We start from the raw sequence: 14524 nt of genomic DNA on the forward strand, positions 1-14524 counted from the left end.
TAGCCAAATACAGACATGTCTCCTCTTGCAGAGATATAATTCAGTTAAGCATCTGGGATATATTTGACTTTCCAGTCTTACTGATGGTCCTGGAATTCCATAAGAGTCCTACTATAACCGAACCCAACTCACCTTACCTTCCGAAGCCAGACAAGGTCAGTGAGGTAATGTTGAGACATTTGGCAATAAGAAACCCTTATTGTTTATGCATAGATGTTCACTTGAAATCCCTTTAAACAGAAATGAAGCTTGTGTTTGTATGGAATAGCTTTGATGTTACTCAAAGCTCAAATCAAGCCAGGAGCTACTGTAATATTATTGCAGTTGCCTTCTGCTACATTATTAAAAGCAGACCCTATCCAGTATTCTAATCTTGGCACTGGCATATACCATTATTTCAAATGGTTGCACATAATTTGTGCTTGTATGTTCCTTAGTAGATGGCAGCATTTAAGCAATGCTGGCTGCTCTCCAAAAAGCTAAGCAGGGTCAGACCTGTTTATTACTTGGGTGGAAGAGCATTAGAAAAACCTAAGACTGTGCACTAAATTGAGAAGCTGAAAAAACAAACCCATAAAAATGTCATATTGTTGCCAAGAAAATAGGATAGGTGTGATTATTTATTTAGCAGAAACAGAGCATGATTTGCAGAAGACTTTACCTTTAAGTGTGTACAAATGATGTTGACAAATTAGAGAATTGCAGAAATATCATACTCAAATTTATATGTAATACCGTAGTAAGCTGAAAAGGATATATTAGAACCTATATATATATAAATATATCAATCTAATATAATAGATATATTAGATGGACGTTTATTAAATCATGAGAAAAACTTTCTTGTTATTCTTAACTATACTTATCTTGTTTTCTCCCCAAGTGCATTTCTCAGGCCTGCTCAATAGAAGTCCTTGTGCATTTACACAATTCTACTCCACGACCAGATGAGACCTCTCATGTGAGCATTGTTATGGATTATAGTAGTAATATGCTTTTATTTAGTTAGTTTATTAATCAAATTGATATGGCTGACCATCTCACAAAAAGCAAAATCTAGTTGAGAGCCATCCCCTTTTTTATAATGGGACACGTTACAATGAAGTCAGCAACTGGACCTAGGTTCTCGGCCATCCATATCTCCCCTGAGTAAGAGGAGGTCTTGAGATAACCCACGTGACCCTGCACTGATGTTCCTCAATTAACTCTTGTCTGGTTTACCTGAGTGGGCTGACAGGGTGCTTGGCAACCAGTGTATATTAGTGATGGTTGCAGCATCCCAGGGTTGCATGATTGCTATAAGCAACCTTTCTAGCCAGCTTCCAACAAGCAAAGTCAATGGGGGAAGCTGGATTCACTTAATGCCTGTTGATTGTCTTAATGATTGTGTGATTCACTTAACAATTGTGTGATTCACTACTAATAATGGCAAAAAATGAAGTAAAATTGGGTGCAGTCACCTGATGACTAACTTAATGACTGCATCGCTTAGTGACAGAAGTTCCGGTTCCAATTGTGATCATAAGTTGAGGAGTACCTCTATATACAACTATTGAAGCAGGAAAGAGATATAGATTTATTTTTACTGGTCGTATAAGAGAGATCTATTAAAGTTTTGGAAGATTTTATGAGAAGTGATATAAAAAATAATAATCTGACTTGCTCGATGTACAAAACATACTTGCTAAAGTTCTGAAAGATTTTTGGGGGAAGAATAAAAAAATGACAAGAAACTAGTTGCAGGAGTCTATTTGAAGGAGTTAAGAATTAAGGTCGTTAAAAGTATACAGAAGGAAGAAAATTGGCTTATTCAATCAAAGTTAAGATAGATAAATATATAGTTTATATTTGATAAACCTTAGTGGACTCTTGTTGATAAAAAAATGAACAATGAGAATTATGGATTTAGTTTTTAGTTAAGAGATGAAATATGGGGTGAAAAGAATATATGTTATAATTTAAGGGATGGTGATACATTTGCTTAAATTTTTTGGGATGAAGTGGAAAAGTTACTTATTTTTTCTTATTGTTTTCCTTTTTCATATGCTTTAAAAAAAGCATTGTAGCTTTTATAGTTTTTATTTTTAATTTAACCAAATAGAAATATTTTTTAAAAATGAAAAGCGATACTGAGCACTGTGCAACAATAAAATAAGACATCAAATATGTAAAAACAATCGTGATAAAATATAAAAAAATAATTGTTAAAAAATTAAAATATGAAAATCACAAGGAATGGAGAGAGTGAAGACATCAGCCACACCTAAGAAGCTGTCCAGTTCCTTGGGATCTCCGGCCATATGACATAACCAGATCTTGAGGGACTTTTGGAACATTAATAGGGATGGAGCTAAGCTGACTTCTTTGTGTGTGTGTGTGTGTGTGTGTGTGTGTGTGTGTGTGTGTGTGTGTATATGTTTTGTGTGTTGCACAAGGCAATGCCATGGCAGACAAGGCTCACCTCTACCAAACATAAGTCCCTAATAGATGGTATTGCAACATGCCTTCTCTGCCAGATCTAAGGGGACAGGCAGAGGTAATAGAGAGGCAGTCCTGCAGATAACCTGGTCTCATGCCATGAAGGGCTTTAAAGATTAAAACCAGCACCTTGAATTGGACCCAGACTGGCAGCCAATGGAGTTCGTAGAACAGAAGTGCCCGCATCACTGCATTCTGCATCAGTTGAAACTTCCAGACATTCTTCAAGGGCAAATCCATGTAGACCACATTACAGTAGTCCGTTCTGGAGGTGACCAGGGCATGAGTGATTGTGAATAGAGCCTCCTAATCCAGAAATCGGGTTTTGATAGAATCAATCTAGATCTGTGAGTTATATCAAATCCAGCTGCTTTTCCACCTCACCCCACCCCCACAATAATTGCTCCTTGGGTTAAAAAGGCTGGTTGTTGTTAGAGAAGTAACATCCTTTTTTTTTTGGTTACATCTGCTGATTTGTGTACACAAGACTCAGTGAATTTAGCACTTTGGCAAATAAAAGTGTTTACCTCCTTGAAAAATCTTTATGTATTTCAGTAGATAAAAAGTAGATATTCAATAGTGTGAGTAATTACAGAGTAAGTCACAGAGACTTTTGCAAATTTCATACATGGTGATCTTAGCAAATGCTCCTGGAACTTCCATGATACTGAAGATTGCAGCAAGACGCAGCTTCATTCAAAGGAAAAGTCAGTTTGGTCTAGTCGTGGTTCAGGCACCAGGCTAGAAACCAGGAGCCTGTGAATTCTAGTCCCACCTTAACCATGAAAGACAACTGGGTAACTTTGGACCAGTCGCTCTCTCTCTCAGCCCAAGTTACGGTAATTCATAGAGTTGTGAGGAAAACAGGAGGAAGATGTGTTGGATACAGTATGTTCACTGCCTTGAATTATTATGTAAACATAATAAAGGCAGGACACAAATAAATAAACCTCCCCACCCCCAGTAGTTGGAACTATACAGAAGCCTTTAGTCTAGATGAAATAATTGTATCCGTAAGACTTTTAACATAAATGGATGAAAGCCTATCTTTTGCAAGTATTTTATTTGGAAACCATAGCTATAGCCCTTCACTAGCACAAGAAACAATTGCCTACAGATTGGGGAATCTTAGAAGATTGGACAACACCCAAATGCTGCTTCAGTTCACTGTTCTTGGAACAGTCTTTCTTCAGGGACTGCCTGCTGGTGGGCACTAAAACCGCTCTCTCTGTGTTGCAATGATTTCCACTGCTGAACATTTCACTGTCATCGCTTTTCCTCTTTGTTCTTTGGTTTCAGAGTTTGTCCCAGAATTCACAGAAAGGATTACAGTGTATCTATTAATTGTTTGAAGTGGCTGAGCCAAGATTAGCTTGACAAAAAAACCCCATCCAAAATAATGCAACAAAAGCTCTCTTTCCCTTCCCCCATTTGCTTGGATATGTTAATATTACTAGCAGCTTGAAGCTCTTTGCCTTGGTGTACCCATGTTGCTCTTAAACCACAAACAGTTACACAAGTTTGCAAAACAAAACCTCCAGGATATATGGCAGAGCAGCTGAAATTTGGAGTAGACAAAATGATGGGGGAATATATAACTGCTTGTCTTTGCTTTTCTATCATTTTAGGATTGACAGGAAGGCCAAAGCACATATTATTAACTAGAATTAAATAAAAAATAATTCCTTCTTGTAATTTTATGTACAGTTATTACCAAAAAGATTTTTAAAATTAGTGATTTTTTTTTTCTATACCTGGTGGTTTAGTGAATACAAATATTCAGATTTCCCAGATTGATGGAATTCTAAGCCTTCTTAGTAATAAAAAAAATGTACAGGTAGTCCTCCGCTTAAAATGATTCATTTAGTGACTGTTCTAAGTTAGAGAGGCACTGAAAAAGTGACTTAAAACCATTTTTGACACTTATGTCCATTATACTTATGTCCATGGTCATTTGAGCAAAATCCAGATGCTTGGTACTGACTCATATTTATGATGGTTGCAGTGGCCTGGAGTCACGCGATCCCCTTTTGTGACCTTCTGACAAAGTCAGCGAAGAAGCCAGATTCACTTAACAACTGTATTACTAACTTAACAATTGCACTTAAAAATTGTGGCAAGAAAGGTTGTAAAATGGGTCAAAATTCACTTAACTGTCTCACTTAGCAACAGAAATTTCGGCTCGATTATGGTCGTAAGTTGAGGACTATCTGCATTGTATAATGAATAAGGAAACTTTCTAGAGATGCAAGAATAACTATTTCCTTTCTGACAGCTAGACAGCTGGTCAGCATTAGTGGACATTCTATGGGTTTTCCTGTAGCACACCTTCTGGATTCCCTGCCAATGATAATTGTTAGAACATTCCATAACAAACAAAAGTTAATTACCATTTTAGCACAGTGCAGTTTCCATTAGCATAAACACTAGTCATTTTCCAGCAGGAATCCCCAATGGTGTTGTCCCCATGCTGCTGACAGTATTAGATCATGGAGATGCAATGCTACCTTACTGAAAAGTGCAATAGCATGCAAGGGATGAAGAACACAACTGCTAACTTTCCATACTGAATTACAGGCTTATATTTCTTTAAGGACTTCCTGACAGGCAGCCCTAGATTTAGACAATTTAATACAGTAATCTCTGGTGTAGATTTTTGGAAGAAGGTTGCCGGAGTAGGATATTTATACATAGAATGAGAAGTCCATCTTGTCTTTTTTTAAAGTCACGAATTATGTATCTGCTTCCAGAGGAGGCTGGCATTGTGCATTTGCCCTACAGAACTTGAACATTTTGTACATAGTTTTATTTTATTTGTATATTTAAAACATTTTATATATTGTAATGAAGTTAAAGTTTGCAGACGGTTCCAGGCAGAAATATTTTCCATTTGTAATTGGAGTTCTTCCCTATTATTCTTATCCTACTACCACAGGAAATATACTCGGGAGAGAGGGATGAAGCAGTGCTGCACAGAGTAGTATTTCTCAATCATGACACCTTGACAATATGTGGACTTCAACTCCCAGAATTCTAAACATTGAAGTCCACCTATCTTAAATTTGTTAAGGTTGAGAAACACTGGCATAGAACGTCTTACTTGAAAGCTCTGAGACCCTCTGTCTGGCAATTTTCCTTGACTAAAGCAAGAACCAGCTGCTGGAATCCAGAGAGGATTTCCCCCTTCTGAAATTTCCCTGTCATGGAGCGATATTTATTTTGTACCTCACTAATTTCTTTTGAAAAATACCTCACCGGTTCAGCTGGGTCATTGTGACTCCGGTATGAGATGCTGTTTAATAGCTACTGCCTCAGTGATCAGCACATTGTCTCCACAAAGGCTTTAAACATAAAAGCAATTTCCTTAAGAGTGCTAGACAGTTTCCTTTCTGCATTAAACTCAAGTATTTTCACTGTTTATTCTTTTTTCCCCCTTTTTTTGCAGAGTTACTATTTTGGTCCATAGTGTGGTATTTATAGCATCATCTGTCTTTTCATTTGTAGCTCCAACAACCTTTGCAGATTAAGACCAGTTCAGCAACTTTGGCAAGGCTGCAGATTATCTGTCCTGACCAGCCTGGGTTTATCTCCTTACACTGGAGAGAGGAAGTGTGATTCCTCCAGTCTTCCTGAGCGGCTTCTGTAGAATTGGAGCTGACATTCTCCTGAGCAGTTGCCTCCCCCGTCTGTGCCCTCCTGCTTCCTCCCACTCTAAACACTTCATTTGTTGTGAGAGGTTCTGGAACAGCATTCATAGCCCAGCTGCATCTTCAAAGCCAGGGATCTGGGAGGAGAAGCGGCCCAATCAATGGTTTATAAAGCAGATGCACAGCTGAGCCATAGAATCCCTGGATTGTTGTTCTGGCTGCAGGTGCTCCATAAACATGGTGCATGAAGGCCCTTTTTGTCAGAAATCTGTAAGTGCGGCCCTCCCCAAGCCTCGTCTTCCTCCCTGAGCACAGATCCTCTCAGCTAGCTCTGCTCAGAAAAGGCCCAGCACTTTAACACAGGAAAGGTTTGCTAACAACAAGGGCTGCCCCCCCCACAAAAAAATGCATCAGGCCTTTTTAAAGGGATGGTTGCTAGTCCAACACATGGGCAGGTACTCTGTGGACAATTGAATCCTATTGTTTACGTGTGAAGAATTGTTTCTTGGTAGAATTGTTGCATTTTTCAGAGTATCATACCTACGAAAAACAGAATTTCATTACAACTCCTTCAAAGATTGCTGCTTGTAGTCTCCCCTAGGCTGTGTAGGTGGCTCAGTGGCTAAGACACTGAGCTTGTCGATCAGAAAGTCGGCAGTTCAGCGGTTCGAATCCCTAGTATAGGTCTCCTGCGTGAGCAGGGGGTTGGACTAGATGACCTCCAAGATCCCTTCCAACTCTGTTACTGTTAAATACTGTTAATCAATGGAATAGCTTGCCTCCCAAATTTTTTTTTTTAATTTGATTTATATGCCGCCCTTCTCCGGAGACTCAGGGCGGCTTACAATGTGCTCAGCAATAGCCTTCATCCTTTTGTATATTTATACAAAGTCAGCTTATTGCCCCCACAACTGGGTCCTCAATTTACCTACCTTAGAAAGGATGGAAGGCTGAGTCAACCTTGAGCCTTGGCGAGATTCGAACCTTCAGTAATTGCAGGCAGCTGGTCTTAATAACCAGCTTAATAACAGGGTGCCTTAGACCACTGTACTACCAAGGCTCTTATTGTGGGTGGTCCATCACTGGAGGTTTTCTATCTACTATTACTGCGCAAGCAGAGATACTGGGTTGAGATGACATCATTATATAATCTTCTTTAGATAAATAAGGAGTTATCTAACCCTTGTCTATGATTGGAACATGTGTGCTGTGCTCTGTTGCTGCAGAATAACATAATAGAAGGACCGAAACAAACATTTCCTAGTTTCTGAAACAATACAGAGATACCTGATAGTTCCAAGGAAGAAGAGATAGCTGCATGCCTCACTTGTGCACATAAGCAACAGCGGGGAGAAGCAAAAGAGAATAAATCACAAAATATCTGTTGCATCATTGTGATGCAAATTCCAACCTTTTGGTGAGCCTGCCCCACACAAATATGTAAGGAGTGGAGTTTACATAATGACATTGCAATCCATGTTTCTTCATTCTGACAAGATTGTGGCTTCCTCCGAAGACCTCTGCTTGTGCACTAATGTTTTTTTTAGAGGAATAGGATTTGTATGTATGCAGTGATGAAATGAATACTTTCCTCTTCTATAACATTCGTGCATTTGAGAACAAAGGAGAATATCTGTAAATGTTATCCAGTAAGCAGAAAAAAATGAATGCACATATTTTCCCTTAATTCTTCTCTGTAATATGTCAGGTAGCTCACATTTTCTCTCCCTGCTGTGGTTTTTTAGATCAGCCTTGCAACTTTTATAGCCTCAAAAGTCTCCCCAGGGTTGTTTGCCTTCAAATGGCTATTTTGGTCCTTATAATGGATCTGCATTTTGCAAACTTAAACATATACTGTAGGCCAAATAATAGGAATAACAATATATCCTATCATACTTTATATTATCTAAACACAAATTCCTAAATGATATTTTCCTTAGCTGTTTAGGCACATTGGATTATAGTTTTACTCTTACTATTCCAAATCCAATACCTATTATTACATTTAACATGTAACATGTATTGCTCAATTTAAGATCCAGCTCAATAGTTCTTAACCTGCTGTCCAGATGTGTTGAACTAAAACTTCCAGCCATGGACTCAGTTGATGTAATGAGTGGCAGGGCTGCCAATAGTTTGTTTCCCCTTCAACCCACCTCTTCTCCTTTTCTATTCACCATTTCCTATTGGACCTCCAATAACCTTATTTTAAATTAAAAAAGAAGTGAAGAAATTCTTCTTTAGACTTGGCAGAATCTACTGGGACCTTTTTACTCACCTCATTGAAACAGCTGAATCCTTTGTGCTGAATAAATGTTGCTGATATTGCTGATATTGATTTTTGAAATTCTGAATTTCTGAAAAAATATTGCATCTGGGAGAGGCCAATATTAATCAAGAAAACAATACGCAGAAAACCAATTCATTCCCCTTTCCCACTGAACAAATTGACTTCTTCTCCCAATTGCATTTTAGTTTTAAAAAGAAGAAAAGCAAAGCAGAAGAGCCTCTTGCATAAGATGTAAGCACCGAAACAACAAATCTATTTTTAAAAAATACATATAGGAACATTGCTCAAGACCCTGCTTTAGTCTAAGCAAATTCAGCAGAAAGAACTGAGACAGGTGGAAAGAGGAGGAAGGAAAGAAATTTGGAAATGGAGGGCAGCAAAGGGTGGTTCTAATGCAGATGCTACAGGACAGCTCAAGTGGGAGATGTAATGAATAAAGCTGCAAGATGGAAAGTAGAAACTCTTGTGGAATTTGTGGACTTAAGGCACCACCGAGGAGAAAAAACAAATTTTTTCCAACCATCATTGGGTGATGGCTTTATTAAGAAACGGACTCTTAACAAATGGAACATTGAAGGATCAAATATTTGTATAGTACTATAGTTTAGGGCTTTAAGGTAGGAAGTCTTAGGGATCTGATTGACTGGTTGGTTTGGGAAAGGTAGGTAGGTCCTTTGTTGATAGGGAGTAGCTGGGGTGAATTTTATTGCAAGGCAAAACAATGGGCATTTCAAGGGGGAGCAGAGCTGAGGCAATTCATTGTTAAGGAGATGGAATGTTGAGGTCTTCAACTGATTGAGGATGGGGTGTGTGTGCTGGGATTACTCTAGGTTGCAATTCCCTTGCAAGGGTTGGGCTCTTTAGATGGGATTGGGGGGGGGGCTTTCTCTGGAGCAGGAAGAATTAATTTGGGTCTGATGGGATTAGGCAAAGAAAAAAACTTGCTTTGCCTTGTCATATCTAAAAGATGGGGTGGGAGAGGAATGCAGTCTCCATTTTGTTTATTTTTTTCCACTACAGGTATTACTCATTTAACAACCACAGTGGGGACTGGCAACTCAGTCATTAAGTGAAGCAAGCACTAAGTGATTATTATGATCTTCAACTTTCCTTTCCTTTACAAACCTCTGAAGGTCATAAATGTGAGGATTGGTTGTAAAGTGATTTTTTCCACCGGAGTTATAACTGCAAAATGAGTCAGTCACTAAACAAGGGCTACCTGTTCAGACACCAGAAGGGCATCTTATGTTCTCCTCTTTTGTTCTGAGCTGCTGCCCTACATAGTCAGAAGAACATGAGGTACAATACCTCACCGCACAGGTGTCAGGAGGGGACTACAAGGGTGGGATACTTTTATTGCGGTTCCTGATATGCTGGTTCTCCAAATGCAGGGAACCATATAATTAAATCCTTACCCTAAACCAGGGCTGTCAAACTCCCGCCCATGGGCCAGATTCATGACGCACTGGCCACGCCCACGCCCTGTTTAGTAAAGGGGGGGGGGAAAGTCCTGCTATGTCACGTGACACCACCATGACAAAATGAATTTGACACCCCTGCCCTAAACCTTAATCCTAACTCCTCCATTTTAAAGGGCTACAATCTCTTACAGCAGGGCCTGGAAAACTATATAGATCAGTAGTGAGGTCAGGCAGTTAGAGCTAAGTGGCTCTCTTTCTCTCCATTCCATTCAACTAATGACTTTGTATGCTTTATTCTGCCTATTAGAACAATCAGTTTTACATTAGGTTAGTCAATGTGATATTCCTTTCTTCTCTGAATCATGAACCTAGTTTCTGGGATGTCCCCTTCAAAAACAGCATGCTGTTTCAGACATTTCCAGCTGTGCTGTCACTTCCCACTCAGCATGTATGTCTTTTGTGTCATTAATTTACCCCTGAGATGACCTCCCTTGAAAAAGCAGCTGCAAAGGCTTCAGAGGGCTTGATACTTGCTAGAGCTAAATTAGAGCCATCTATTAAAATTAAATTATCCCAGTAGGCCATAAATTAGGGATAAGGGAGTAAAACACCCTGCTGCAATTGTTCCCTTTTAAGACCTTCATCCAATCACAGGGGTGTTTTCAGTTCCTAACTGGGAGGGAGACCCCACCTAGACAATGGGCCAGAAGAATCTCAGTTTCCTTGTGGCCTGGCCATCTAAGTATTTTGTGATTCAAAGTGCATGTTGCCCTTCTTTCTCTCTGTGTGTACAAATTAAATATTTTGCAAAATTAGCGCCTTGAACACAACTTTGGGGGCCGAAGAATTTTATATTTTTCCTGTCTATGGCAAAGTATTATCAGAGACTGTAGCAGCAGATTCCTAATGCATCGGCTGTATTACAAATAGCAATATGCAAATGAGTTGCCAAATTTCTGGCCTCAGAAGGAAGAGTGCCAGCCATGGCATGTAGTTCTTATGCCCCTGGGCTTCTCCCTTGGCTGACAGAAGCAAGGATGCTTCCTTGCAGAAAAGTTAAAATTCTACTACTGAGGCTAAGCAAGGCGGGAAGAGATGCTCATTACTATGGTAATGCTGTCACAAGAAGGGTTTCTCCCCCCCCCCATTTTTTCGTATATGTGGAATTAAGCTAGACCACAAACATTTATGATTGCGCATGTGTTACAGCACCTAATGTATTGTCTAATACTTCGCCTGTGAAGAGTTTTCACTTACAGTACACTATAACCTTCATCCTCCCATTTAAGCATGCTATAATGACATCCCACCCATATTTTCCTTACATCCAATGGACTTATTTATCAACTCATGGAGCAACCAGTTCAATCATTTTCTTGGCACTATATCAATTACTTTAAATGCCAGATTAATTATTTTGCATTACAAAGCTTTCTGGACACTGTGATTGGGCTGCCTTTAATCTTTCTGCTGCTTACTGACCTTCCCTTTCTCCCATGCTGTGAGGTTAATTTTTATCTCGTCTGTTTTCTCATCTCCTCTTTGGTCTTTTGAAAGCCAGGATGCATGTCCTTCTTTAAAAGAAATGGACATAGTGAGCCTCCAAGACAGAGCATGTGCCTCCATTCTTTCCTCCTTTGGAAATCTGTACAATTTTTCTCAAAAAATCATGTTTTTTTTTCTCCCAAAGTGGGGCCTTTGTTCAAAGCCATTGCTCAAGTAGTCAGCCAGTTGACTGGCAAAAAAATTGAAATTTACCCTCTGTGTTTTCTGAATGTGTTGCTTTTTAGCAGTGTGCATATTGACAAAATGATGGGCATCGGACTGCACTGTGTATTCAGGCTGTGAAGTATACCTAGGCTGTATCTATACACATAACAATTACAAATCAGGGAAGTGCAGACGGGAGTCATCAGAGCTGTGGGAAGTGGGAGATAAGGTTACTCAGTGACCTGATAGTGTTAAGTCATCAGTATCCATAATTATGGCTGCATGGATAAAACCACATGATATATGGCAGGATTTCTGTCTTGCAGAGATTCCATGCCTGTCCAAGCTGGGAGACCATGAGATCGTTGACAAGCCTTGTTCTCTTCATAGATGAAAAAGCCAGGTTGGCTCTTTGCTTCTTCTGTGTCTCTGGATTTAAACTAGCCCATTTCTGGGAGCTGGTAGGAGAGCAGTGGGAGAAGAGAACGGCATCTTTCCTTTTCTTTCAAGCAGGATTCGAAGGATAGTGGATTCGTCAGAGACAAGTGGGTGTAAGAGAACAGGGATAAAGCAAGAGGGGATCTTTGATTCCCGAACCTGGCTTTGAGCCTGCAGGAAAAGAGAACTAAAACTCTGCAAGATATACCGTAGACTAGAGGCCTCCTACTGGGCTCTGTCTCAGCTGCATTCTCTCTGGCTTTATTTTTGCAAATATTTGGTCCTCCTCCCATCAATCTTTCCTGAACCTTCCTTTCTCATCTTCTCCCACTTGCTTATCTCCCTACAGATGGCACTCCCTTGAGTGAGCTCTCCTGGTCTTCCTCTCTGGTGGTGGTGGCCGTTTCCTTCTCAGGACTCTTCACCTTCATCTTCCTCATGTTGGCCTGTCTGTGCTGCAAGAAAGGGGGCATTGGCTTCAAGGTAAGTTCAGGGGGAGGTCCAAATCTCTCTGGCTGCCTATGGTATAGCAGTGCATAAGACAAAGTCTTCTGCCAAGTCCATGACATTAACACAGCTTTTGTCATCCTGGTAGCTTCTGGATACATAGCTGGGATTTCTGAAGTTTGTCATCTACTTAATCTAAAAGCCACCAGGCTGGGAAAGGTTACGATAACATGTCTTGTTGTTTGCAAGGAGAAGGAAATAATGCTCAATGTGAAGACAAAGCTGGAACTTGCTTTTACCATTAAGTTCCTATCAGAATAGTCCTGAAGAAGCAGCGTGGCCCGGCCTGGAATATAAAGTACAGACAGAAATTAAGAGTCAGAGGAACGACGTGGTGCATTCATGTGTCAGACACGAGAAGCATGTGTCAAGCAATCTCAGCAGCAGGGGTTGCAGCAGGAGGGCATTCAGTAGGGTAAGGAGGAGATGGTGGGCTGGGACATCAGACTAAAGCCTTGTGGCAGAGACTTGCTGAGAAGCAAGTCTCTGAGCACAACAGGGGATGGCTGTCTGGCAGTGTGATAGAAATAAAAAGGCCTAATGAGCTTTTGCAAGCCAGAGGCAGAAGCAGATGAATTGGGAGCATAAGAAACCATCTTATCCAGGTCAGATTCTTGCACATCTAGGTGTCATCAACAGCATTCGTCATGAGTTTCGGGCAGAGAAAAGTCCTTCCCATGACCTGCTACTTCATCTTCCTTAGTAAAAGATACCAAAGTGTACATGAGTCCCCAGACTCTCCCTACAGAAGCATAGTGAGACAAAATGTTGTGTGAAATGCAAGATGCATTTTCACTTTCTGAAACGTTGTATAGAGGCTTAGGCCTGGCTTTGGTTTCCAGGAACGTGGTTATTATAGAGAAACTTTCTTTTTATACATTGAACAGTTTGGGTCAGTTATGCAGGTACCTTTCTAGTCCTGCTCTTGTGTGGGTTTAAACACTCACTATGGAGTGAGTGGGGGTCCTTGTTCAGGAAAAGTTTAAGAACTTTTAGGGAAAGCACCTTCCTGGGGTTGTACTATATCGTGAGGTGCAGACGGGAGTCCTGGGAAAAATAGAATGAAGAGGTGTCAGTAGAGAAATGTAGTGAGGAGGAAAGAGTTAATAGATCGACTTGACATAGCAAAGGGGAATTCTTGAGTGTGATAACTGGATGTAGTTCCACCAAGAGATGATGCTCAAAGTTTCCTGCCTGCGATATCTGTGGAGATTCTCAATCATCCAGGTCGTGGTTGTCCCAAAGGTGCTTTTTCTGAAAGGCAATAGGACTTTCTTGGTTATTTTTTTCTTTGACAACATTTAGCTTCTCAAAGTTTTCAAAGGAAAAGAAGAAGTCCAGTTACCTGTTGGAAAAAGCACCTTTGGGCTGTCCTGCCTGTGATCTATTTCGGTTGCTTCTCTTGCAGGCAAAGGGCTCTAAAAGGAAGATCGCCTCTTTCTGTCAGTCCTCTACCCCTTCACAGAATAAGATTATGTGCTCTGTTGGCTTCGTCTGGAGATAGAGGATTTGTGCACATTGTATTACATATTGCTCAACAAAGAGACAAGAGCCTAGAACTGTGAACCAGGAGTAATTCTTTGTCCCTTATCTTTTAGTCCTTAGAAAAGTCTTTAAGTTAAGTAGTTCTTACTTTAACTTTAAAGATACAGATACTTGTTGCTTAAGTACTTCCCAATTTGGCAAGCATCTCCCAAGTTTAGCAGGCTGCCATGTGCTCCAGAAAGGCCCAATGGAAGTGGGCAGTGATATGACTTCAGAGGCACAGAATGTGCTGGAAAATGCTGCCCCCATTGCTGGCATTCTTGTGAAGGCTCTTGGCCAGCCATGGAGGAGGAGGAGGAGGAGGAGTGTTCAGCATAGAGTGATAGACAGCTCTGTGCGGTCACAGTTTATAGAGGTAGCCAGGTTCCACAGTGGGAACAATGAACCACTTCAGAATCCTCCCACACTGCCTATATAGGGGCACGAAGCAAGTTGGTGAGTGGGCTCTGTGCTTTCCTCTTGGAACAGCCACAGAAAGGCAGCAGTTC

General features: G+C 40.4%; 1 protein-coding gene across 4 annotated transcripts in view; it reads left to right on the plus strand.

The window, feature by feature from the left end:
* Positions 1-14524, plus strand: part of LMTK1 (lemur tail kinase 1) — a 94656-nt gene that overhangs the window by 48409 nt on the left and 31723 nt on the right. For all 4 annotated transcript variants that reach the window (XM_034412783.3, XM_034412781.3, XM_034412782.3 and 1 more), the window contains exon 2: positions 12334-12467. In XM_034412783.3, coding sequence (XP_034268674.2) covers positions 12423-12467 — 45 coding nt within the window. In that variant the 5' untranslated portion in view covers positions 12334-12422. The remainder of the gene's footprint in view (positions 1-12333; positions 12468-14524) is intronic.

This window comes from Pantherophis guttatus, chromosome 2 (genome assembly GCF_059756535.1).
Source record: "Pantherophis guttatus breed Tessera chromosome 2, ASM5975653v1, whole genome shotgun sequence".
NCBI classification, from domain to species: domain Eukaryota; kingdom Metazoa; phylum Chordata; class Lepidosauria; order Squamata; family Colubridae; genus Pantherophis; species Pantherophis guttatus.